This window comes from Athalia rosae, chromosome 3, assembly GCF_917208135.1.
Source record: "Athalia rosae chromosome 3, iyAthRosa1.1, whole genome shotgun sequence".
Lineage (NCBI taxonomy): Eukaryota > Metazoa > Arthropoda > Insecta > Hymenoptera > Athaliidae > Athalia > Athalia rosae.
In genome coordinates, this window is record NC_064028.1 from 14,529,039 (window position 1) to 14,555,721 (window position 26,683).

General features: G+C 43.3%; 1 protein-coding gene across 3 annotated transcripts in view; it reads left to right on the plus strand.

The window, feature by feature from the left end:
• LOC105691873 (M-phase inducer phosphatase) overlaps positions 1 to 26,683 on the plus strand; it is a 56,121-nt gene that overhangs the window by 8,904 nt on the left and 20,534 nt on the right. For all 3 annotated transcript variants that reach the window (XM_012410668.3, XM_012410667.3, XM_048652630.1), the window contains exon 3: positions 7,688 to 7,754. In XM_012410668.3, coding sequence (XP_012266091.2) covers positions 7,688 to 7,754 — 67 coding nt within the window. The remainder of the gene's footprint in view (positions 1 to 7,687; positions 7,755 to 26,683) is intronic.

Consider the following 26,683-nt stretch of genomic DNA (forward strand, 5'->3'; position numbering starts at 1 on the left):
GATCGGGAGGGCATCGTATTATGTTATACGATAGAAGGTGCCAGGACGTTCTTCTTCCTGTGGGAGGTGCTTCCGCACGTGCCAAAGGATCAAACTTTATATTGTATACGTTCCTCGGATGAGGTTCAAAGAACTTTGCATATCATCTGCACCTCTGTCTCGCTCGCGATGCTTATTATTATTGCTGTATTTTCCAAAGGTTTTTCACCATCGAGAGAAAAAAAGAAAAATTTAAATCGCGCATCCGCGTGTTGGATAATTTTATACGTATACGATCAGGAGAAGACACTGTATGGTGAATGTTCATACAGTTCGTTTGTATAATTATAATATAATTGTTTGATTGGTTTTATTTTGTTTATCTATTTTTGCTTTTCTCAGTAACGAAAATTCTCCTCTATTTTTTCTACCTGCAAAGATTCGTCCGTACAATGTAGCGTATAGATTTTTTTTTATATACCCATACATACTCATTATACATAAGAAGGCGTTTCATCCGTTACCGTGCAGGGGTTTATATATACATATAGAAAATAAGGAGATATCTTGATTTTGTAAGGAAGGGTGATTTTATGGAATCCCCATACCCATACGTATATGCGCGCACATATGTATCTGCAGGTAAAATACCTGCTTTTTATAAGACCGTTCATCCCTCCGCTTGTACTGCTGCAAAAATCCAACCGACGTATGCGTATATCTATACGTATACTCGGACCCGTGAAACGGATTGAAAAATTTTATCCAACGAAATTTACGAAAATTCTTCTCAAATAGATGTCCATGATCCGTAATCTTTTTCACTTATTGTTTTTTTCGGACAGGGCTGGGCGCGTGGCGTACGGGGGAAAAAATGTCCATCTCACCTACTGTGCGATGAGAGTGAATCATTTTTATTAGTAGGAATTCGCCCGTTCGTTCAGGGATTCGTTTCGTGCCCTTCCCCCCGACTTCTTCTCCCTCCGTCGATATCAAATACGACCGTTATGTTCTCTGTGTACCTACGTGTACGTGGGTATAATATACCTATATACATGTCGCTACCCACTACATCGCACACGTCACGTACGGTATTATTATACTTACACCGCGCACCCCATTCAATACCGACGATATGGTTACACACGTGGGAGTCTGTCCACATGTGGCGAATGTCGTTACGCGTAGTACAGATACGGTGGATCTGCGCTCCGCAAATGAGGCCGATGCAACGCTGCGTATTTATTATATTTGCCACGAATCAGCCATACATACGAATTTTGCATCTCTTGTGATAAAAATATGTACCCATACATCGCATCAAGGGTATTACTTTTATAAGGTTTGAATTTTTCGTCCAAGTCCACTTCTTTTTTCTCGTCTCTCTTTCGTTCTACCTATTTTATGGTTTCCTCATAGGGAGAATATTTTTTTTCGTTATCATTTTCCGCGCACATTATATTGTAGGTCTATAAGGGTTCACTTTTAATCGCTCGACGGTGTTAATTACCCGAGTTGAAAAAATTTATTCGAAATTTTGTTATTCCGTCTTTTTATTTTACTGGACACGGGACACATATGGTCTCCTTATTATTCATACACCTTCCCGTAGGAAAGTCATGGTCGGATTACTCCGGAACCTGTAGGTTATACACCGTATCCTACGCGTATATCCTTGTAAATTTATCCCTTTCCTCGCGTGCATTTAATTTAATTAGAGTTTCTCTTTCTTTCTCTATCTTGTTCTTTTTTTTTTTTTTTTTTTTTCTTGTTCATTTCTTACCCTCAAATTCTTCCGCAGTATCGCGTCTGCATACCAACTGCGAGTTACACGATCCTCGTTTTCGTTCTTCGTTTTCAATCGCGATTGGATATAAGAGAACGAAGAAGAAAACGAGGGAGAGAGAGGGACATCGTCGCGTGGTTAATTTGCTCCTGCTGACGGAGTCACGAAAGCATAACCAGGAAACTCGTATCACGCCCCCGCCCCCTTGATCGGGACGAACGAATTATCCTTGGATTATTCTTCCACTATTTTTATCCCCTCGTTTATTCTTGAGTACTCATCTCCTTTTTTCCTCCCCCTCTGAACTCCTCGTTCATTTTCTCTAAATTTTCTCAGCAACCACCCGTGAAGCGTCGAACGTCCGCGCGGCGCGTGTCAAAAAATGCGCGCGCGTGCCCTTAAATTTTAAATGTCCAGTGTTACGCGTGTGCATTACACGGCGTACACGCATACAGGTCTGCTGTACGTGCAGTTTAGATAGGGTCGTTATATTACATATATACAGTTTTACTCCCTACATACTGCGGGTGGGGCTGCCGCCACACCGTGTACGGTATATCTGTACCTACCCACCTACCCTGTGCAATGCACTTTGTAACGGCAGCTCTCAGTCCGTTGAACACTCAAACCCGCTCTATTTTCTCTCCTCCTCTCTTTCCACCTCCGAGGGCTCGTCGGGCAATCAAAAATTATCGGACCTTCCGATTATGACGCGAGGTTCTTTTGACGAGAGGGAGGGAAGAAAAAAGAAAAAAAAAAATTCGCGACAAAATTTTCGGATCTTATTCGAAATCCGGATTTCTACGACGTTTCTCTTTCAGGATGATTTTTTTGATTTTTTTTGATTTTTTTGATTTTTTTGATTTTTGTACGCCCTCGTCGGGAGAAGCGCAGGGCTAATTTTGTCGCATGTTACAGAAATTGAAGAATTGGTAAAGGAGGAGGCAGAGAAAGAGGAGGAGAAAAAGGAGAAGGAGAAGGTGGAGGTTGGAGTGCAGTTAAGTCCCGCGTAGCTTCCGAACCACCTGGCACGGTTCAATATACGCCTGGAAGGCACCCCTATATACCCACGATGTACGATAAATGAAGCGACGGTGTGCGTTTCTCATACGCGTCTGTATATACCACGCCGGCTTATGCGGAGGGTAATACCTTAGAAACGTCGTCACCCTAACCCCTCGAAATATGCGAGGCTCGTGCCACGGGGACATTGTCGTAGACCACGTCGCCCATCGCCATCCGAAATGCGCCGTTTGTTATCCGGAAAATTATTCGGTCATCCGATTTGACCCCATTTGGAAAAAATAGAAAAATCCAAAAACGAATCGCTGCGTTTCGAAAAAGGAATCTCCTCTTCCTCCCCTCGACAATTTCGGACAAGTCTCTCCTCAGATATACCCTTCGACGTACAACGGTCTAGATTTGTCGAATTGATCCGCCAATTTTGATTTTATTTTGCTATTTTCAAATTTATTCATCGATTGATTCCAGTTACGCCATTGTTTCCGACCACGCACGCCGGTATCTGCATGCGTGCGACGCAGGAGTCACGAACATAGTTTTCTGCTCCCTAATTTTTTTCTATTCGCATGACGCGCTGCACGCTCCCGCTGCAGTTATGGTTAAGTATATCGATTATTTATATCCGTTCGCTTCCGCCTCCCCCGAGAAGGGTTTTAATTTCGAGGGTCGAGAGGCAGAAGGGCGTAACCCACGAAAGTGGCGATCCCTTCGTCGCCAACGTGCGGGCGGTTTGACGTCGCAGCGACGGGTACATAGCCTGCATAATTTTGCCACATGAAATATCGGTGTACACAGTATACGGGGAAATAACGTACGTGATATCGTGATACATGTAGGTAGTACGTATACCTTAACCTAACATGGAAGTGAATAATATGGGCACATTCAATAACGGAGTCAACGGATCTCCGGCTTTGTCGATCACGATAAGTAGGCGGTAGAAAATTTAACGATCGGTCTCTATTTTTCATTCGCGTTGGAGGAAACTAGTGGGATTTTGACGCGGTGCGTTTGTTTCTGCCCGTTTTTTACGCGTCGAGTCGAAGCAGAAATCTTAAGTTCTTCTTCCACGGGGAAGATATATGTATTATTATTCATCCCTACGGGAGTCTCGAATAGGCGTCTCTCTGCGGTTCTATTTTTGTATCTTTACTCTTCCTGGGGGAGGATTTTAAAAAGTGATCGTTATTTTTCGCTCGCTTATAACACAGATGTAGCGTACGTCTGGGCGAACCAGAAATTTGGGGGTGGTGAGTAGGAGAAAAATGAAAATTTGATTATTGAAAAGAATTATTATGGATGCAGAGTAAAAGCGCGTGCGGTGTTTCTCAAAATTGGCGATAACTCGATCGATTTTATAGATAGATCAATTTAGCTTCCGGATTCGGATTCCTGAAATCAACATCCATTAGAATATCGTAGAAAACTCGATAAAAAGAATGTTGATTTTTGGGCCAAAAATTAAGTATTTTCAAAATCGATTGCAGGGCACTTTTCCTACGTATTTTGACCTCGGGAACACGAATCCGTTGGCCAAATTGAGCTACGAATTTTCCCCGTCGAGATATCCTTGATTTTTCATCCGATTTCTTAAAAATTCTTATTCAAATCTTATTTTCTTACGGAAACGGAAGTGGATATCTGTACCTATTTGTATCATGCATAAATATTCGTGTACCTGCAACTTGTATGTATATGAATGTTGCGCGTATGTAAGCAACAGGATGAAGAGAAACGTTATACTCCAAAGGAAGGAATCACAGCTGAAAGCGTTTCCTTCATGCCACTTTCCGATGCTCAATTACTTTGCGCCCTTTTCTCTTTCTTTCTTTCATTCTGTCCTTAATACCTACTTTCTTACTCTTCATTCACTCAGCACATACTCGAGTTGGCTTCCTTTTTTTCAATTTTTTTTTTTTCACTCACGTTAGTTCGTTTTCTACATACGTGTAGAAAAATGTCGAATCAATTTCTCTCCGTCAGAATTACGTATGCACATCTCCAGTTCATTGACCCGACATTTTATCGATCGTTGCAGCGCTTTATCTCCAGCTTATCAATATATTATATTATTTTTTTTTCTCTCTTTTTTTCTCAATGCACGTAGGAATGTAAGTCTATCGCATCGCATTAACACCTATAAAATTTTGTCCTCTACAAAAAAAAAAAAAAAAAAAAAATTATTCCCTCCGTTCGATATCCGATAATCAAAGCTAGGGGATCAAAAAACGGAAAAAGATCAGAGAGAGAGATGAATTTATGTTTGCATAAAAAAAACTTTTGAAATTGAAAATGACGATGATCATAATATCTTATGATTAATACCATACGTGGCGTTACGACGGTATCAAGAAGCCCCCGCAGTATACATAAACCGAGAGAGAAAGCGCGATAACTTCCTCCGGATGTCGTCGTCTTCGTCGTCGTCATCGTCGTATAAAAGTGGTGTTACAATTTTTCGGGAGGGGGGGGGGGGGGGGGGGGGGGGCAAACGTTGAAAACGCGGGAGTGCCATGTGCGTTTGTCGTAGAACTTCATTTCTCTCTGCTAGAATTTTCTCCTCCAAAACTACATCGCGTACTCGTACGCGGTACGTACTTCTTGTTTCTATGAATTGGGGGCCGGTGTGGGTAGGTGACTATTTTTAGAAAATTTAAATCACACGTCAAGACCGCGCGGACCCCCGTTTTGGAAATTTCAACGCACGTCTCACCAGATTTTTGTCCCCCTTTTCAAACATGTTGAGCGTAATTTCAGCTGCAGCCGTTTCCTTGCGAGCAGCTATTTCTGAATCGACGTACGTAAGAGTCCGACTACGATTCGTAGGTAACCCCATTACCATACACGAAATTCAAATCCTTTCTTTCCGTTTTCCTTCCTCATATTTCATTTGATTCGTGTTTTTTTTTTTTTTTTTTTTTTTTTATTTTCTACAATTTCTTCGGTAATCGAGACGTCGAGTTCGCTCTCCGGATAAATTTTGACTGACCGTCTACGAAATCATAGAGAAATGTCCCTGGTCAGGAGAATTCTCAACCAATCCGCGGTGGTTGATTCTATCGGCTGTTGCAATGAGAAAAACCGGTCAGAAGTTCCTCGCTTTTTCTACCACACGACTTTTTCCTCCCTCGAGTTCTTAGGCTCCACCGAGCGGATGTCGAGATTATTTTCCACTCTCTCAGTCGGTAAAATACGATGGAAAAAAAAAAATGAAATTCTCTTCGAAACTAACTTCTCCGATCGCCCTCCCGGTCAGTCGCTCTTGTTGTGGGCACTCATCGGCCGAGCAGTATTTTTTTTCCCTCATTTTCTCGTCTCTCCATTCGAGGAGGCCGGCAGTCTTAGTTTTTGAAACAAGGCGCGGGAAAATGGAAAAATTGCGCGCTAAATTTTCAACGTGACGAAGAGTCGTGGGGAGAAAATCGAGGGAAAATCGAGGAAACGAGAAAAATCTTGGCGCGGTATAGATTTTCGTTGCGGGAGATATTTTCGGCATGTGCACGCCACGTGGACGTGAATATCGTGAAAGCCACCCACCATCGCTAACGCTATTATAGCCAAAGAGCACCCCTATCGACTGGGGTTATTTTTCTACTTCAGCTAGGGGTAATACGGCTAGGGGGGATTCTAGTACTAATTCTTTTGTACTGCGCCATCAGAAAATTTACGTTGGGATATATGCGTATAGACGAATCAAATGAACGCACTGTGAGCGAGGATACGTTGCCAGATACCGCTAACAATTTTATTCCACCCCCCGCCAACGCGCTACCGCTATAAATAAAACCGAACGATCGCGCACCGGTTTTCGATTCGTCTTTTTTCCATTCCTACTTTTCGCCTCAAAAATTCATTCGACACTTCTCCTCTTCTTTGTATATCGCTTGGTAATTTTCAATGTGTAACGACTAACTGAAACTTTGAAACAATCCCTATCACTTCGGTCGAAACAATCTCGGTGCGATTTTGATCGCAAGATTTTGTTCAATTGTTTTGTTTCAATTTCAAGGAGCTTCTGCGAGTGGAGGGTGCGATTATAGGTGGTCGGGGGTCGGTTATATTTTTGGAGAGGATGCGCCGAATCCAATAGTCGGCGTAGAGCGATGTGCCGCAGCGGGGTGATAGCGCGTCGGAACGCGTTTTTCGATATATCTACGGTTCGTCGAGGGGTTGCTTACGCGCCTTCCACGTCGGCTGTTGGAGAGACTCACTCGCAGTCGCATACGTAGGGTGAAATTAGGGTGGCCCTCCTCTGATAGGGGAGATATACCTACGCGACAGCAGCTGTTCACCAAATGATTCATATACGCGCTGTATCAGCGCGCACCAACACTAGATAATACTCGCTCGCACGTGCCATCGGAAACGCCCAATTTCACGCGTGCCTCTGTATGCTGAGCCTTATCTACAGGAAAACCGAAATTTACCACTACTCTCTCCTCTTCGCGCATGTTCGCCGTTCGGCGGGTTGTCCGAAAAATTGATCGGCGAGCAATTTGCTAATTATTTATATCTTCTCCCGTTGGACCTACGTGGATTTTGACGGTCGTGCGCGGTCTGACGTTAGTCACCCTTCGCGCTATTGGTATACGGGGGTATTATAGATCGTACGAACGAACGCCGGGGTCACATATGGGGGCGCACATATGTGAGACGGGGTCATCAAGATTCTATTGTGCCTGGCAACGATTTTTTCCTTTATCTTTTTTTTCCTCCCATTTTTTACCGGGCTGATATTTAAATCGCTATAGAGGACGATGCCCCTTCCCGATCGCATGTAACGACCGTTCGACGTTATATGCTCGTCTGACGGAGAGAAGATATGAATATTATATACAAAACGTGAACGAAATAATTGAATTGAAAGATTTTAAAAATTTCGGATTTTTCTCACTTCAGATTTCTCGGACTCGCAGGTTCCACTCTTCGGGTCATCGGCTCCCGTTGCGCCAAGGACCAACCAAAAGTGAGTAAAAGAAATTGTATTTCACCTTTTTTTGAAATCGTTTAGCCGATGCGTGCGACGTACATCATACGGACGAAGGTTTGACATTTTTTTTTTTTATAAAATACCGAGGATTTTTCTTGAACAATTTACGCAGGTGCGGGAGGAGGAATTTGATGAATTCTACTCGTCATTCCTCGAATTTTTCATCGGCGCCTGATCCGCCTGAGGTACAGGCGCCGCGCGCTCATTTTTTTTTCTCCTCTTTTCTTCGAGATCTTTTTCCGAATTTCTCCATCGCCGATGGGAAATTTGGGGATTTTTTTTTACCGGGCAGAATGAAGACTTCCGAGAATGTTCTCTCTCTCGTTTTCCTCCTTCTCTGTCCTTCCAATTTTCTTTGAAAAAATCGTTTGTAATAACGCGACCGCCGCGCGGTGGTGGTACATGCGAAAAATACTCCTCCTCCTTCTTCTGTGTTGCACGGAAGAAAAAAATCCTGTATAGTATACGTGGGAGAGGAGAAAAGGACAATGCGATTTTTACCCATAAGGAGTTCCCATGAGTCCAAATTCAAAAGTTTACAAATCACCGGGACAACGAAATTCTTATGTATCGACGAACCTCACATAACAGGTTGTGAGTAGTAACATGCGCGTGGGAGGATCAAGGAGGTACGTCGAAGCAGGTACGATTCTTTTTTTCCTCCGCTTGTATCTCCTTTGCTATTTCCACAAAGGATTCGATCCCTGGTAAAAATCTGCGCTGATTCTTCGATCTCAAACTAAACAAATAGATGATTGAGCGAAAAAGTTTATTAATTTTTTACATTTTTCAACGGATCAGATTCTCCAAATTTATTCATTTTCTTTTTCTTATTCTTCATCTGTGCAGCGAAGATAATTTCGCACCGTGTGCAACGCGATGGAGATCGTTTGTACGAATTATAATATACACGTGTGGGGCGTGTTTGCCAAAAACTGCATGTACAGGTATACAGTACGCGGTGCAAGTATTACAATGGGGTGTGTTTTGTAAGAATGAAAATTTGAAGGATGCCGGCGCACCGCGCGGTGCAGTTAGTCGCCCGCCGTTTACTCTGCTTTGGCGTGCTTCACGCATCCATTGTAATTTATTCACGCATTGTTGTGGTAATCTCAAATTCTTGGGAGGAGTGAAGTTCCTTTTTTCCCTTTTAAGGGTTAAAAGCGGGATTATTGCTGTACCTACACCGTACACACGTATATAATGCATGACATACCAATAGAAAAAGAGAGAAATTTGAAAAAAAGAAAATGAAAGAAAAACCCACCCCAAACTTCGAGTAAGACCGTTCGAATTTCGCACCTCTAAGGGTCGAAACGTTGTAACCTCACCCCACCCGCTTCGAGTATATGACCCCAAATTTGCACGCGCTCGACGTTATTAGCGAAAGCGAAGAAAGAAAATCAAAAATCGAAAAATAGGCACTCGTAAGAAAAAAGAACTGAAATATTTATGTAATTTTTTTCCCTCCTCTCTGCAATCCTAATGAATTACGTGCGATGCGAGAGTGAAAACGGATGCCTGAAATTAACGAAACGGGAGAGAAAAAAAGGAAAGAAAAGTAAAAGAAAAAAAAGATCTACGAACCGAATATATATCGGTTCTCAAAAACCGCAGCACATCCGCACGGCTTGCAGTTAAAAAGGATACGCGTGAAGTCCCGAAATGCAGGAGAGAGTATCGCAATTCAGAAACTCCGGTGTCTTTTTTTCTTCTTCCTTTTTATTTGTTCTTTTCGTGTTACTCGATTATTTTTTTCAACGTCAGGTAAATCAATATTTTACGTGTGAAAATCTCCGATGCAGCGCGTGCACTTGCGCCCGGCGTATTACGTTGTATCGTAGGTATACGTGTATAACGCTTCATTACCTGCTCATCTGCAGCTCGATGATTCAAAATTCAATCAAGCTCGCGAGAAAAAGAACATCCCGAGAGAATAACGAAATGAGAAGAGCAAAAAAAAAAACGAGAGAAATTAAAGTTCGTTACGGTATTTCCACTCCATTATAAGTATTTATTTATTTATAATATTTTTTGTTGTTATTCTCATCCTCAAAGTCAAATGACATATCAATTGACCAGGGGGATCGTCTTTCGTTCCCTTTTTTCTTTTCTAATTTTTTCTATCCCATCTCATAGGCTTAAGCCCTAGAAGTACATGTATGAATTTTAGTCGTGGGCATAGGAAGTTCGGAATTTTATTAATACCGGAAGTAGAGCAGAGAAACCCTTTCGTCACGATAGAACATAGTACAGGTATCTGTACATCCCGTAATCTATGGGCGTCCACTCGTTATTTATCTCCAGGAAGCCCACCAAGAAACGGTTATAATAATGAATGGGTGGATAGTTTTTGAAAGATGTTTCAATTTTTCTTCAGAAAAATTTGAACTCGACGCCTAGACTGCTCATTTATTTTTTGCACGCGAAAGAATTTCACAATTTGTCACCTGCCCGTTAAATATATCGATGAATTTTCGGTGCATTCTTAACCCTGTACGCATACACCGTATTGTAGCCGAGAGGACAAGGTAACTTTACCACGAAAAAGAAGAAAAGAAAAGAAAAACTGGAAGAGGTAAGAAATAAATTTGACGAAACGATCGGGGAGGTCTCCTTTACATTCTTATTATATTCTATGGGGTTTTAACTGTTGTACCATTTAACGGATATACCTCATTCATTAAAAACGCGTTGGGTGGTGACGCCGGCGTTTATGAGGTCAAACAAGAGGAGAAATGTGAAGAGACAAAAAAAAAAGAGAAAAGAACTTATCAATGAATTAGAGTTTTATAGAAACTGAGGAGACATTTTTTCTTTTTATCTTTCTCATTCTTTTTCTGGTCCTTTGAGTTCTATTATTTTCCGAATTCTCCGTATCACTCGAGCATAGAAATTTTCAACGGTCCAGTCTCGTATAGGTGTCACGATAATCGTCGACGCTTCTTCCTCGTTTTTTCGATTTTTTATTTCCTCCATTCCTCCATCTCCCGTAATTAGTCCGTATAAGCCACCGGGTAGGATACCCAATTTGGTACATCAGCGTGAAAGAAACCGTAACAAATTCATTCAATATAGATGAATAGTTTTCCACGTCATTCCGCATATAAAATTGTCACGTAAATATAAACGTATGCGTATTTACGCACCGTCTACGGTCATTTTAGATAGCATTTGACGAGAACGGTTTCCCTGCTTCCAACAGTCACGCGATTCCTCGGTGAAGGATAAGAGAAAAAATACACGGTCGAAGAACGGAGACGAGACTAGAATAGATTGAGGAAAACCAACTCTCCTGCTTTCTCTGTCCTACGTCTCACTTTTTTTCTCCTTGAGGTTTTCGTTCCCATTGAGATCGAAAATTTTGTTGTACCTACTTCTACGCGCTGCGTATACGTTTTAAGGGTAGTTTCACGTTCGACTAAACCACCATAAATGCCACCGCCGCCTACCGTATGTACTCGACACGGTAAATGTGTGTATATCTGCGCATACTTATCCTGGAAAAAACGAGAAAACAAATATATATATGTATAATATGATTCTTGCCCCGAGGGATAATTCCAAGGATTTTGTACACTTGTAGACGTACCTCTCGTACAGTGTGGTATATATGTACCCGTAGTTTTTTTTCCTCTCTTTTCGTCCTCTCCGCCGGTATAACCTACGCGAGGTAGTTTTCATTCAGTAAAATATGAGAACGTTCGTTCGTTCATTCATAAAACTCGGAAGAGTCCGTGGAGAGCAATTGCTTCTTTTTACACGAAAAACTTATTGCCGTGTACACTCCTCGTCCTCTTCTACAGGTGTACGTGTGCAGAGGTTCTATGTACTCTTTGATAAATATGTGTACGATTTTCACCGTCCCACGCGCTCACCTTTTCAATCCGCATATTTAACCTCATTGATGTTCTTACCGTGCATTTCGTATTTCGGCGGAAAATGGTCTCGTTTATTTCCCATGAAGCATCTGTAGACGGGACTGTCGAGTACCTACCGGAAGAAAAAAGAGAAAACAAGGACATTGCGGTTTCATGGTTAATTTGAACGTGCAGTGACGTAATTGCGTAATTAAGTCGTTTGTGTGTATCCGATGAGAAGTAAAAGATATTGCCGTAACTGAAAAGTGAAGTAAAAAAATGAGGAGTAGTTGGAGAAGGTGGAAATAAATGGGGCGAAGGATGTGAAAAGATGCTGACCGGATATACGACGCACCTTTCAATATTTTCGTACCGCCTACCCTCCTCACCTCATTCCTTTATTCAAGATGCGGTAGTTTGGGCTGCGGCGGTTCTTTCTTTTTTTCTTTTACTCGCCTTTTTTTTCGCGAACGAACAGGTTCAACCTTACGTGTACGTTATTCGAGGGTATCCTTTGTTTGGTTGAAAAATCGAAAAATTTATAAACGTATCGAGGCAATTTTTACCGCCATTTTGCGGACGATGGCGACGATGATTTTCGCCGCGGAAAGTCGTGCGATAAATGAGGGGGTGAATTTTTTCTATCTTCGATGAAAATTCATACCACAGGATATCGCGGCGGCGTATCAATGCAGCGGAGAGGAACAATTGAGGAGAATACAAATGATAATAATAATGATAATAATAATGGAAAAGAAAGGGAAGAAGAACTTCGAAAAGAGTTCGCGTCGCGGTCGTCGCGAGACTGCAGGGGAGGCTGTTGCTACGCGCGGTTTGGTTTAAAGATCGTTACCCAAATTCCGAGAACTCTTAGGGACTCTTTCTCTTCATCTCCTTCTTCTTCTGCTTCTGCTTCTGCTTCTGCTTCTGCTTCTTCTTCTTTTACGTTTCCTCCATTTTATTTTATTCATTTTTTACCCCCATTATTATAGTTATGCAAGATCCCTGTGAGGATTGTTGTTCGTACTCTTCTTCTTATTTTTTCTGGTATTATTTTCTCGCATTTTGTCTTCACCGCTTCCTTTTCACTCGTACCTCGTTCCTCCGTACTTGTTCGCCTCCTTCTTCCACACTCCCTCGTCTTTTCCATTCGACTTTTCATCGCGTGGACACGTTTTATGGGACGATGAATTTTCGATAGGACGTAAAATCGATTAACTCATTTGTTTCTTTTCGTTCTTCTCCTCCGTCTTCTCGTGACAGACTTTCCCCATTCCTCGCCTCTCATCTAGTATCTGGACCCGTGATACTCTTGGTCTGATTATAATTTCTTTCCTTTTTTCTCCAAGTATGTCATTTATATTTATCGAAATTTTTGTCATCCTCATCTTCTCTCTTCTTCTCCCTCTTCTTTTTTCTTTTCCTCTGTCCTCTTTCTTTCATTCTCTCCTTTCTCAAACCGCATATTATAAACCCTCGTCTCCTCGCCTTATAGCTCTGCTCGCGTTTGACTTTGGCGCTCATTTAAATTTATAATTTACAACACACCGCCTTCTATCTATACATCCCCTTCTCATCCTTCCCCTCCACCCTCCACCCTACGCCCCCCGGACCCCATCTTTCCTTACATCCTTCCTGCACTAGACGGTGCCGAATAGTCGAGTAAATGCGATATTTTTCTTCACCTCGTCTAACGTAGAAACAATTTCTTTCCCCTCTTCATTCCTTCGCAATTTTGAAAATAAAAATGCGACGAAAAATAAACGTAGTGGAATTCCTACAAAAATAATGAGGTGTTCTAACTCAATTCGTGCGATTCGCGAGGACGAAATAAAAAATTTTATCGCCCATAAAGTCTAACCGTCGAAATTAATATTCGTTATTTTCTTTTTCTTGTTTCTATGAACATTTTTGTTTTTTTTTTTTGTTTCTTACAGAGGATATAGAATGTTTAAGTTTTTTTGCAGATTTTAGATTTTCTTCTCATCGTGTACTTGTATCTGGGACCTGTTCTTTTTTTGTCTCTAAACTTTCGGCGTCGGCGATTATTTATTTTTTATCGGTGTACATGATATTTGAGTACCGCTGTGACGCGGGAAGCACCATGTATACATAACGTTATACCTATACGGATATATGTGCGTATAGCGATGTGTGGAGAAGAAGAGTGAGAAAGATGAAGAATATACTCGTTGGTTTATTTGTATCGCTGTGGGTTCTTTCATCTCTTAACGATTCTTTACTTCTTTCCACTCCCCTCGGGGAGACCTCCTCCTCCTCCTCCTTCTTCTTCTCTTCTTCTCTTCCCTCTTCGTTTCCTCCATCTCTCCTCAGCCTCTCTAATCTTTTTTAACTCTCGAGAAGTTTCTCTCGCACTCTCTCCCGACACGGGGTCCCGGTCGGCGCTCTGTAACGTCGCGTTCCTCTCGCGCTCGTCGCGACGCCGCCACCGCGACCGTTAAAAAATCGAGCAAAACGAAACCGTGCCCCCTATCCCCCTATCCCCTCCCCCCCCCTGCCCTTCCCCGCCACTTCCCCCTTTCCTACTCCCCCATAACCACCACCAGGAATTACGCCCACCTAGGAGAATACTCTCCGCCGCTCCGTGACGTGCCCGTACACAAATCAGGCCCGGTTACGGGGGGTGCGGTATTCTCCATCTTTTCTCTCCATTTTTTATCCGTTCGTTCATTTGTCTTTGGGAGAAGGTACATAATAAGATTACGAAATTCGAAACATTGCATAAATCCAAATTACGGTGTACGACTTAAAAGGCGTAACGGACGAACGGGGAGAGGAAAAAAACAAAATACACCTGCAGGTAACTGCTGTTTTGCATGGATAATCTTTCAACGGATGGTTCGAAAAATCGTCCCGCATAACCGATCGGACTCTTGGTCATCGGAGAGGAAAGTTTTCAACGTTTTAGAGATTTTGACGACCGAGCGTTTTCACGGTACGAAACTTCGATCATTCGACATCGCGGTCGCGACGAGTCCTCGAAAACCGGAGAAAAAATAAAATAAATAATACCGGTACGCGCGCGACCCGATACACATTGGACAAGTGGCAGCGTACACGGTGTGTGTCGTTACCCCTGACATCTCACGGGATATTTTTATTCATTCTTTTTTCTCCACTCTCCTCGACACAGGATGTGGGTGGCTGGCTTATATTCCTTAATATCACACGCCCTGCAATGCCGCGTGCTTCTTCTCCTCATGTGGGCTCCTATCATCGCGACGTCCTACGAGCCTTTTAAAAACCCCTTTCATCCAGACTCGAGTGCTTCCCGTCCACCGATATCGATGAACGGAGAGTAAAATCTGTTATTTCATTCCTTTACCTTCCCCCGATTCCGTCGACGATTGATTCAAAAAGTGAATAATCAAGTCGGATGGTTTCTTCAAAAAAACCGCGAAGCGTTTCGATTTTCGACTTTAAATTTTAGAGAGAAAGAGAGCGACGCGTGTAGGTATACAGGCGATCGCATAGATTTTTTCTCCGGACGGACCGTGACGAGGATGGACCGTGGCGCCGATAGAGAGCAAGGGGCGAAGGACCCTCGAAGGAGAAACCTGAAAGGGACCAGAATCCTTGGGGCTCAAAGAGCCCCGAAGGACGCCAATTAATGCAGTCCCACGCTCGTTTTGGACCAATCACTTCGGATAGGATCCAATGGATTAACCAGATTCCCTTAGATTATTCCGATGCGAGGATTTATTCGTCCAGAAATTGAAATCTGAATTTCTCAAAAGGACGAAGAAGAGAAACGCTACTCCTGGGTCCCACAGGATTTTTCTGGGCGATAAATCCGAACGAATTATCAGAGAATTTTCGCACAACTGGAAACCAAGAGCAAACGACCCCCTCTGCGGGAGGGTGCGAGGATTTTTTGACGGAAAAGATGGAAAGGAAACGTCGAAAAACGGAGGGAAAAAAATAGTTGTTGGAATCCGTATCGTCATCTCTCGGTAAAACTCGCTTGAGAGAGATCGGATGAGCGCGTACTTCTAAAGGTCCGTAGAGAACAAGATGAAAAAAAATTCAGAAGAAGAAGAAGAAGAAGAAGAAGAAGAAGAAGATGGTAGTGGAGGAGAAAAAAAAAAGAAGAGACGAAGTGACTTTGACTTCTTCACAAAGAGAGGAAAAAATCAAATAAAATAAAATAATACAAAAAAACGACCTAGGAGGACGCAGACACTTTCGGTCAACTACTCCCCCACAAAAATAGCCCTCTATTGTACGGGATCTCATCCTTTTTTCATTTTCAAATTTTTATTTCATCCTTCTTCTTTTGCTTTTTTTTCTCTTTTCTTTCGGACGGCCAAAAGAGGGTGGAGAGAAAGTAAAAAATTAAATGACCGACGACAAAAAAGTTTGATAGAACGTGTAAAAAAGATCAACTTCGAGGGGTGTGAAAATCTCGAAAAAGAGGAAAAAGGAACTCACGATTATTTGTTTGCCTTTTTCCTCGGATACACATACGTGAGAGCAGGTTGAAAAATATAAAATAAAAGACTGCGGTGGACCAGAAATTTCTCGTTCGTTTCATTTATTTATTTGTTTTTTTTTTTTTTTCAACCGTTCCGCACAGTACCGAAGACGGGAAGTTGCAAGTGAAACTTTTGAAAATAAATAATAGGTACCCCTGTATACCAGGAATGAAACAAGAGAAACTGCAACGGCAACAGAAACGTCTGTTTCCTTTCCAACGCGCTACCGAGACGATTTTTTTCTCTCTTTTCTTTTCAACTTTCCGTGCGCAATTATTTCTTTTACCAATCTCACAACGATCGACGACACACATCACGGGAGAGGCTGACAACCTAGATGGTCCGGACCGTCGGTGAATTCGTATGGAGAAAAAAAGAAAAATCATTCCTCTTCTAACTCGAGAGTAAAAGAAGAATTTCAATGGAGCCTGGGCCGGGAAAAGAAAGATACTAGAGACGACGCAACCGTACGTTTTTGATATTACATCGTCGAGAAGAGTCGGAGATTTAAAGCGTTGAAGATTTTATCCAGTCATGCGGCTGGTGGGAAAGATAATAAATGATGTGTTTGAACTACGAGGAGTCCCTCGGGACGTATCTCCTCGTAATCGTCATTATCGTTATCATTATAATCGTCGTATTGCGTGCGCGCGACGTGTACTCGTGACAAATAAATGGATCGCTAGATAAGTGTTCCTCCAAATATGCGGAGGAATTTCGAGAATTCTTCTTTCATTTTTCCTATTCAAATTCTGTCGAGAATCAACGTCTCCTTTCTTCCTCTTCGTTATCGTAACCAATCGAACAATGAATGAATAAAATATTCAGGAGTAAAAGTGAAAAGTCCAAGTCCTAACAACAGCGCGCGCTTTCCGATTGGCCCGAAATTTTCCCGCCAACAACTAATACGCTGGAGGCTATGGGTCTTCTCCTCTCAGCTGATCTCCGGTGTGTTGCGTGTCTGGCCCAACGTCTGTGTGGTATGTTTTCTTTTTCTCTACCTCTTTCTCTCTCTCTCTCTCTCTCTCTCTCTCTCTCTCTCTACCTCTCTCTCTTCTCTCTTCTCTTTTTTGCCTCAAGATTCCGTCTGCGGTCCGAGCTTGAGTTTCTCCCGCCAGATATTTTTTTGCTTTTTTCCCCCGGCTTCTTCTCTTCTCCTTCTTCTTCTTTGTTTCTCTCCTCTCGAGGCGCCAAAAAGCGTGGGCACGATTTTCGCGCCAAGATTAAAAGTTGGGGAAAACGAAGCGGAAGGAGGATAGAAGAAAGAAGCAACTACGGGCCGTATGACTGGTAGAAAAATTGGAAATTCGAACGAAGGAAACAAAAGTCGAAAGTTTAATCCACCGGAGAAGGTGTGGCTCGGGTTACCAAAGGCTAACCTTGCGGCGCAGGCTCCTTCTTCGGAGCCTCGTTTACCCGCACCGGCATTTTTCTACGCGTCGAGGGGTGGAAAGAGGGAGAAAAAATCCCCAAAAAGGATCTTTCGATAAATATATACAACGTCATAAACTCGAACCGTGTGTATACGTATATAGCGTAGGTTCCGTGGTACACGCATGCGGAGGACCTCGGGTCCCTCCGCATCTTTGCGCTTACGGAGTCGAGGGTGCCGCCGTTGGATCTCCTCGGCTACGGCTGATCTCGATCAGAATTTTCTTCGAACGGCGGGCCGACGGTGCGGGGTGCAGGTAGGTGTGGGAAGATGTTGGCCACTTTGAGTGGTACCTGCGCCTGCGAACCAAAAGCGGTAAAATACCTCGTAGTACATTTTGCTCGATGGCTTATATGTGCGCCGTTCTCTGTTTTGTTGTTGTGTTTTGTACCTGCAGTGCACCGGCTACGAGCAACACCAACATCCACCGAGCGACAGACCAGTCTCTTTTGGAATTGGAGAACCTGCGCCAACAGCCATTCTTTTCATCTTTTATACTATTCATTTCCATCCCAAGATATTTCTATGGGACCTGTTACCGAATCTTCTGTGTTGGTGAAACCGTCAAAGTGAATGATAGATTGCTTCTCTATTTATTCCTCTTTTCTCGCATTTTTATACCGTTTTTTAAAGGGCGCTTTTACGCCGCTGCTGATAGTTAATCGAGGTTATACGTCCGAGTAACCGACGATCAATTAATACGGATTTCACCGACGAAAAAAAAAAAAAAAAAAAAAAAAAAAAAAAAAAATGAAAAAACAGAAAAACAGGAGAAAAATAAAAGACCTGAGGATCATCTGATCTCTGGTCATATCCGACTGAATCAGTTTTCTCCTTTTCATCGTCGTTCGACTCCTCGTTTGTACATCCATTCATATTGAGTCGGACGGATATAAATTCCTCGAGGAATTCTGCCACTCCCCATTTTATGTTGTGTATATATGTGTCCCCTTTTTCGGTCACGTACGTATACGTAATACAATGAAATGATTTTGATTTCAAAAGGAACGGAGAGAGGAGACGGGGGTATTTACCGACCCCCTAACCCCCAAACCCGCATGCGTGTGCGGGGGCGACGTATTCCAAAATATTATATATCCTGGGAAAGGAAGAAAAATGGAAGAAACCTCCATGGGTCTCGAAAGGCGTCCAGTTTATACGTCATCGCAGACGTGTAGCGAGATGTACGAAAACAGGTTGACCGCATCCTTTTTTTCCTGCGCCCGGAATCGACGAATTTTCTCGATGCGTTTCGTAGTAGGTGAATAATAACGTTTTTACGTTTCTTTTTTTCTTTCATTCCTTATGTACAGAAGAGCCCTGTAATCGGGCCGATATATCGTCAACGGTTTTTCGTTATCTACGCGCAAACAAAAACTTGTACTTCCCGGATACGAAGCGTGTTTTTGGCGGGAATTCAAATAGCCGAGTATAGCTGATGCTCCAGAAGATTCTACACACTCGAGCGGGACCTGGGTCTGGATTATTTTTCTCAATTCTCGCCTCTCTTTGTTTTCTTCTCGTTGGTTGTTTTTTTTTGCTCTTTAATGTCAGCGCTGTCAAGTGAACATGCGACGGTGTTCCACTATTTCGAGTCGTACACATGGGCACGAAGGACACTACGAATCTGAGAAATCCAGACCCATCCCATCGAAGAGCATATCCAGAGAGGGAGAAAGAGAAGGAGTCCCTTCTCCGTATCTCCGTCTCCTTTCGACCAGTACCGTAAGATTTCGCCGTCTCACTTCGGGGCTCGAGTGTGGGACCGCGGTAGCGCGAGAGATGAAGTTTTTATGGTGACCGAGCCGAGCCCCGGTGGCCCTGGCCCTTTTCTTATGGAAGGAAGTTAGCTGGCCTCAGAATCCCGGGGGTTCTTACGGGGGGATAACAGGGAGAACAACCTCGGAGAAAAAGATACGCCGAACCGACGAGACGGCGGCTCCGACGAGGCCTTTTAAATCACCGGAGAAGAGGGATTTAAAAATGGACGTCAGAAAACTGAAGCGAACCCCCTACGCTACCAACACAGCTGAGAGAGGATGCTAACGCTCTATCTATAGGTATGCACTATGCGGTATATCCCAGCGGATAGTCAGCTGGGAATATTTTTTGGAGGGAAAACTGGAATATCTGTGAATACGTTTCTCTCCTTCTCTTTTCTAAATTTTTATTTCCAAGTGAATCGCGTTGTCGCTTCGTCGGTCGTCGCCGTTGATGGGGTTAGAAAAAATGCGCCGTTTTTTTTTTTTTTTTTTCTTTCGGTCGTGGAAATTCGGTAGACTCTTTTCGTGACACTTTAGAGTATCGTCACGAAGAATTTTTGATCCTTAATTTGTTGAAGACGAATAATTGATTATTTCTCGAATTAAATGAAGCGTTTTTCGAGAAGCATCTTCTTCGGATAAGATCTCCGAACCTTCCTCGGCAACTCTTGACCTGATTCGGACGGATAAATTTCTGAAACTCCCGCCAAAACTGCAATTCGTCTCAATTTTCATTTTCCAATTGGGTGTGTTTTTATCGATCAATTCGCGGTAAGGTCAACTCATGTTATACATGACACGGTTAAGTCGCTGCTAACGATAGTGATTAACGGTCGGACTTTTTGAGGTCGAAGAAAATCTCCTCATTTTCTTCTCCTCCTTTTTTTTTTCCTTTCAAAAATGGAACACCTCCCTTCGTTACGCTCAGCCCCTTATTAGCCGCCCTGTATTGTGGAGTTTTAAACTCTGGAAATAATGCAATAGTCCTGAAGGCATGGCAAAATCTGTTGAGGGCTCGAGACAATTTTGGTAATTTATTCCCGAAGGACTTTTTGAAAACCGTTCACGCTCCGGAGTGGCATATTTCACGTGTGCATTAGGAATACGCTGATTGAAAGAGGGAAGAAAAAAACCCGTAGAATAATTACCGCGTCCTGGTTTTCCAGTCTTTTCCTTTCTGTCTTTCTTCTTTATATTTTCGGTTTTTCGATAATCATGGGAACCGTATAATTTCTTGGTCAATTCGTCGCCGGGTTACCCGTGAATCGAGTTTGAAATTTTTCAGATTCTCAATTTCAGATGGAGAGAATGAATTTCCATCAACGATAAATTTTTCAACTAATTTCTCCTTTTTCCTTTCTTTCGTTTTATTTTTTCACCGAGAAATTGACCACTTCCTGTCCCGACGTGCAGTCAGCATCGAGTAAAGAGAGAAAGGAAAAGAAAATGAGACGAGAGGAGAAGAGAAGAAAATCGTTCTCTCTTTTGAGAATAGGTTTAATATTTCAAGAGGCAAAACCGACACGGTGCTTTGGTACGCTATGTATGGTCAGTGGAAAAAGGCGGCGGCAGCTTATCTCTTTTTGTCCGCTCTGTTTGTGTCTTCAATGACCAGATGAGCAGATCAGACCAGATACTTAACTTGCTCGGATTAGGATCTGGGAGATGAAAAGGAAAAATTGCAAGTGAGAGGGGGCGAAATCGAGATATCGATTAACCGGAATCTATTTATTTCGCTCCCACAACGAAGCGAAGTGCGAAGGAACCGAGCGAAGAAGAAAAAAGAGAAGAAAAATTCCAGAAATCGTACCGACAAAAATACTCCGCGTCTGGGATTTGTTAAGATGTGGAAAATCTTGCGAAAGGCTTCCGAACTCTGGGACCGCCCAACAAAAGACGTCCTCACTCCTCCTTACGGGGAAAGCCGTTGGAATTTTAAAGAGAAAAACATTTTTCCTCCGCTTTTCAAAATCAGCTGATTTCCCATGAGGTCCGTCCGAAAGGTCTGGGACCCGACCGCCGCCTCTGGTGTAGCTGAGGCGACCCAAGGCATTTAAAAATGTCCGACAAACGTTCGGCTACGTGTTCGAGAGCCTCTCTTTTTTCCCCCGTAATATAAATGACGCACGTGTATCCACCCCGTACCAAATTCACTGCGGCGCTCGAATCAACGCCTCTGTCATCTTTGTTGTTTTTTTTATTCCCTAATTCCTCTTTCTCTTCTTCTTATCATTTCTCAGTTCTATGCAACACTGCACGTGTACAGAATTTAAATCCAACTGCGGTATAACGGACACGCGATTCCCGCGGGAATAAACATTTCCTGGAGAATCAAAATTACGATTTCAACTCTGGACGTCGCGGATTTTTGCTTATTTATTTATCCTTACTTGTTTCTCTCGCATATCATCGCGTGTGTTGCAGTTTAATTTTTCCTTTTTTTCTTTTCAATATTTTGGCAAGCTAATTCTAGTCGGCGTGTGTGAGATTTGAGATTGAAAAGAAAACAGATGCGCATGGGCCGACAATTGGATCGCAAAAACGAAGAAATGAAAAAAAAAAAAAAAAAAAAAATGAAAAACGAATACAAAATCGAGAAATGAATGAACGCGTAGACGCTTCCGAGACGCGAGAGAGAGGAGAAAAAATCAAATGGGTGCGGTTCGATCGAGAAAAAGAGGAAAGAAGGAAACCCTCTTTTGCCGTACAAATACGCGTGCAACAAGATCACGCATTGCTGCGAGGAGCTATCGTGCGGCGCGAAATAAGTGAAACCGACTTTTTACACGGTGGCAAGAAAAAGGAGAAGCAAGGTAGGCGAAAAAAGGACGAAAGAGAAAGATGGAAAAAAAACTGAATAAATAAAATGGTTGAATCTTTATTTGAAAAGTGCCCGTAAGGGGTTTGCGCCGGTATTTCTGCAGCGCATTTGGCAGCAGTTGCAGTGACGGGGTGATGGTGGTTAAAAATTGCTGACTATCTTCGGACCACCAAAGATCCATCGAGTGTTCGACAAACGTGTTCCTTTTAATATTGCCCGAGGGATAGGAGAGGCAGGTTCACGTGTTTCCTGGAAGGTTTCTTGCGATGTCTATACGATGGAACACTTGACAGGGTCGCTCCCGTGAAAAACTTGGAACGCCTTCGATTTATCTTTCACTGCGTTGTGGGAGAGAATTTATTTATTTTTCTCTTCTCCTCCCCGTACGTCTCTCTCTCTCTCTCTCTCTCCCTCTCTCTCTCTCTCTCTCTCCCTCCTGTTTTTTCGCTCGAAGAAAATTGGGAGGGAAAAGAAAGGACCTGGTCCGATGTGAAAAGGGCGGGAAATCCGCGCCGGCGAATCGTTTAACCTTTATCACGAATCGATTTTCCCGTAGGTTCGACTCTTAGTTAGAGGGAATTTGTCCTTTTCTTTTTCAACGCGTTGGAAGTCTTTACACAACTCCGTGTATCGTCGCAGCGAATTCCGATGATCGTCGGCTTGGGACGGGACAAAGGAAGAAACACGAAGGCGCGTTACAATGATAAAGTTGTAACGTATTAAATTTAGCATTTAAATAGAAATCTGCATTTCGAACGCGCGCGAGCCTTCTCACACGGGTACACAGTGTAGCGTGTGTTCTTCTTCTTCTTTTGTGACGGTCGAAGAAATTTCTAGTGACCAAGCTCGGTTCGCTCTGCAGCGTGTCACGAAGGCATTTGATAGAAATATGAACAACGGGGTGCTAACCCGTAAACCTTCGGACTTCAAAGGACCGAAAAAAGGCTTTCGATTCTAAGAGCAACGGAAGTAGAACAATGAATTTTTCTACAAAACCCTCAAACTGTATTACGGGATAACTAGGTGCGTAGGTGGTGCGTATAATACTACACCAGCTTCGGGGGCACATTTGATTGTCTTTCTCCTCCTTCTCTCTCCCCTTTCTCCCCTTTCTTTCAATAAAAAATGGGTCGTTAGTAAATCGCCGGAATATATAGCCCTCCGTTTTCCGGGTCACGAAATAAAAAAGAAGCGACCTCGAAATCGATGATCGCTAAATGCGGAATAATATAATAATTGCAAATGACGTGTGGGTCAATTTTATCCTTTTTTCAATTGCGATTAAAATTCCATCGGACATTTCTGTGGCCCGTGTGTACCGATTATAATTACGAGTGAAGTTTTTCGCTCGATTCTTTCGAACGTAACTGTAAACATTATTTATATGGTCAGACCGAGAATTTAATTGGACTGAGAATGACATGTCGCGAAATTTCGGAACCCGTAATAACGGAATTTTTTTTTCTCCCTCCTGTACTTCGTCAATTTGCGGGGTGAAAAAAAATCGTCCTCCGAATCGCACGTTCTAAAGAGGAAAGAAAAAAATAATGAAAAGAAGATAAAAAAATCTCCCCGGTGGGAATATAAATTGCGTTATTTTAATTTAATCTTTTATGCATAGTGCGTTTAAGACGTTCCAACTCGACGTCCGTTCTAAGAAAGTCTATTATAGCCGCGCGCCGTAAGCCGATCGTATTTTAACCGACATTTTATATCGCCAAAGGGTTAAATGAACAATTTCCTCGCGGTGTCGCTGCCGCTCGTTTTCAACCAAAAATTGAACGTCAGTTGTTCTATACGCCGAGACTTTTTCTTTTTCTTTTCTCCGTCTCCCTTTTCTTTTAGCGACGCAAACTTCGTTGGAGGTTTTTCGGCAGAAATTTGAGTCTATATACACAACGCACCGAATATCCTCTTTCTCAGGGGTTCTTCGATGCGCGAAACTCGAGCAAACGCGACGTCTCGATTCCGTCACATGGTCAAGAAAACCATACCTTGACAAATTCACTAAAACTTACGACCAATTTTCATTCCCCCTCAAGTTCAAAATATATTCAAACCAGATAAAATGCTCGAGGCACGATGCGTTCAAATTTTCTCTATACCCGCGCCGTTTTTACTTCCTCGGAGTAATTTTTCCGCGCAATTACACCTGTAAGATAGAGTGCATCCCATATGCCGTAGTTTACGGAGTGGGTTGGTCCCCTCTTTTTCTCACCCCTCCGTAGCGCGCGGACAATTTTTCCTCCTCCTTTTTCTTTACTTTATTATTCCCGAGTCAAACTCCCCATGTAAGGTGATCGCGGAGTGCGTTTACCTCGGATGTAAAGAGTTTAAGTACGGTCGAAAGAGGTTTTTACCTCCGCAACTTCCCCGAGCTTGCTACTTCAACCGAGTTTCCTTCCTACGAACGATATCGCATCCCCGTAGCGAAACGGTCTCTCTCACGTCCTTCCTAGAAACTGCATGGCCACTGGCAGCGAAAGCAAAACGAGAGAACGAATTCAACGATCGGGATTCCGCATGATATGACGATAAAAAAAATCGTCGTTGGGATCGCCGATCGGGGAAATAAATTTGCGCTCGTTTAACGCCATCGGCATTACGTCTGTCCGCCGATCTCGTCGGCGCGCTAATCACCGATTGGTAACGGTTTAAAAAAAAGAAGGAGCGAGACGGAGCCGACGATCCATAGGCGGTTGAAAAGTGATTTTATATCCCGTGGAAAAAGCTTCGCCGTTTGCGGAGTGATTGGTAAGGTTATGATTCAGAGATGATGTTGCGGGGAACGGATATCCATGTAATTCCCGTTCATATGTGCTGCCTCCACAGTATCGCGTATGAAAAATAGTTAATACTTTGCTCACGACCACCGTGTACACGTGTCCGATGAAAATTACTCGCGTACATGCGAGCGCTAGTGATATCCGGAGGTAGTTAAAAAGTTGAAAAACGAAAAGAGGAAAAGAGGAAAACTGAATCTCTGTAGCGCTGCCTAGACCCGACGTTGATACGAAGACGCGTTGTTGATGCGGTGGAAAAAAAGTTGGAGGGAATAAAAAAGCGTGTTATAAATAAAAGCAAAAAAAAAAGAAGAAAAAAAAAAAGTCGTCTTCGTCATTTTTCAGCGCGTTAAATTCTCCATAAGCGCGGGTAAGTGAGTCTGCATGGGAGTCCTAACGTGTGGTAGCGGTAATATAACCGTCTCTTCTGGCTAGCCTCTCTCCGCTTCATTCTCCACTGTTATTTCATTCCACGAGGAGCGTTACACCACTACGAAGTTAGCCACCGGGATCGACATCGCCAACGCCAGAGAGAGAGGGAGAGAGAGAGAGAGAGAGAGAGAGAGAGAGAGAGAGAGAGGAGGGCAGAAAATGAAAGAAACAAAAAGGAAAAGAAAGTAAGAAAAAATGAAAATAAAGGGTGGGAGAGACTTGGAAGAAGCGAGATGAACGCGATGTGTATGGCTCGGGGATTCCTTCGACGAACCATATACATGCGTGCACCGACTTCACCGTGGCTCTCCCATAGCAACAACAACAACGTGCGCGCGGATCGGGACTCCGCTCTGCAGACTCCCGCCTCTCTCCAACCCATTGGATTACCTCACTCTTTTTTACCTTTTTCAACTCTTTCTTTGTATACTCTGTTTTTATTTCACTAACTCTTTTTTTCATATCTTCAACGTGCCGCCGACCCTGAGGGCTCTCACCGTGGGGCGGTCGCCGGGAGCACTTGCCGATGATAACGAAAACGCAACCCCTTGAACGTCCCGCGACTCCCTAACGATCGTCATTTTCATTCCTAACGCCGACCTGGAAACGATCTCATGGAAGACTTGGAAAACCGCGACGGAGGTTTTTCTCTTCCTTCTTTCTCGTTCGACTTTCGTTTGCATCGGGAAAATTTGGACATCGAACGCGCTTTTTTCCCGCCCATCTGAATCCGCGGCCTCTCGTGTTTCCTACGCATCCCTCGGGACCGTGGACGGGCCGTGTCTGGCAGGTATGCATGCTGACGCCGCGGTGTGTAGTATATCTGGGCCGTATCGTGTTGCCCTCAGTCCCGCGCGTGTATCGATTTGGCGGGAAAATGTATTTTGGCGTCAGAAAAGGCGGGAAAGCAGAAGATCGCCCACGAGCTAAACCAACCATTTCCCGCCTTCGCGCGTTATACGTACGTTGTTATGGACACTCCCCACTTCGGAGGTCGGGGTCCCGAGGGCTATCATTCCCTCCGTAATATCGAGTGCGGTGGGGTGGCCCTTTAACTGGGACCGTTGGGGGGCCCCACGACGCGATGCGATGTCGGTTTGACTCCATCCAATAAAAGCCGGACGTCTCTTCTTCCTCCGGAGAGGAGGGAAGGGGAGAGGAGATGAGAGACGGTAAGAGGGAGAGAGAGGGAGAGAGAGGAGGAGGCACGTCCCGAAGGAATTTTTAAGCCGTTGAGAAAACATCATCATGCAATGCGCGCATGCAGGCCATTCGTTCATTTTATCATTATCACTGCTTTGTTTATTTATTTTTTTTC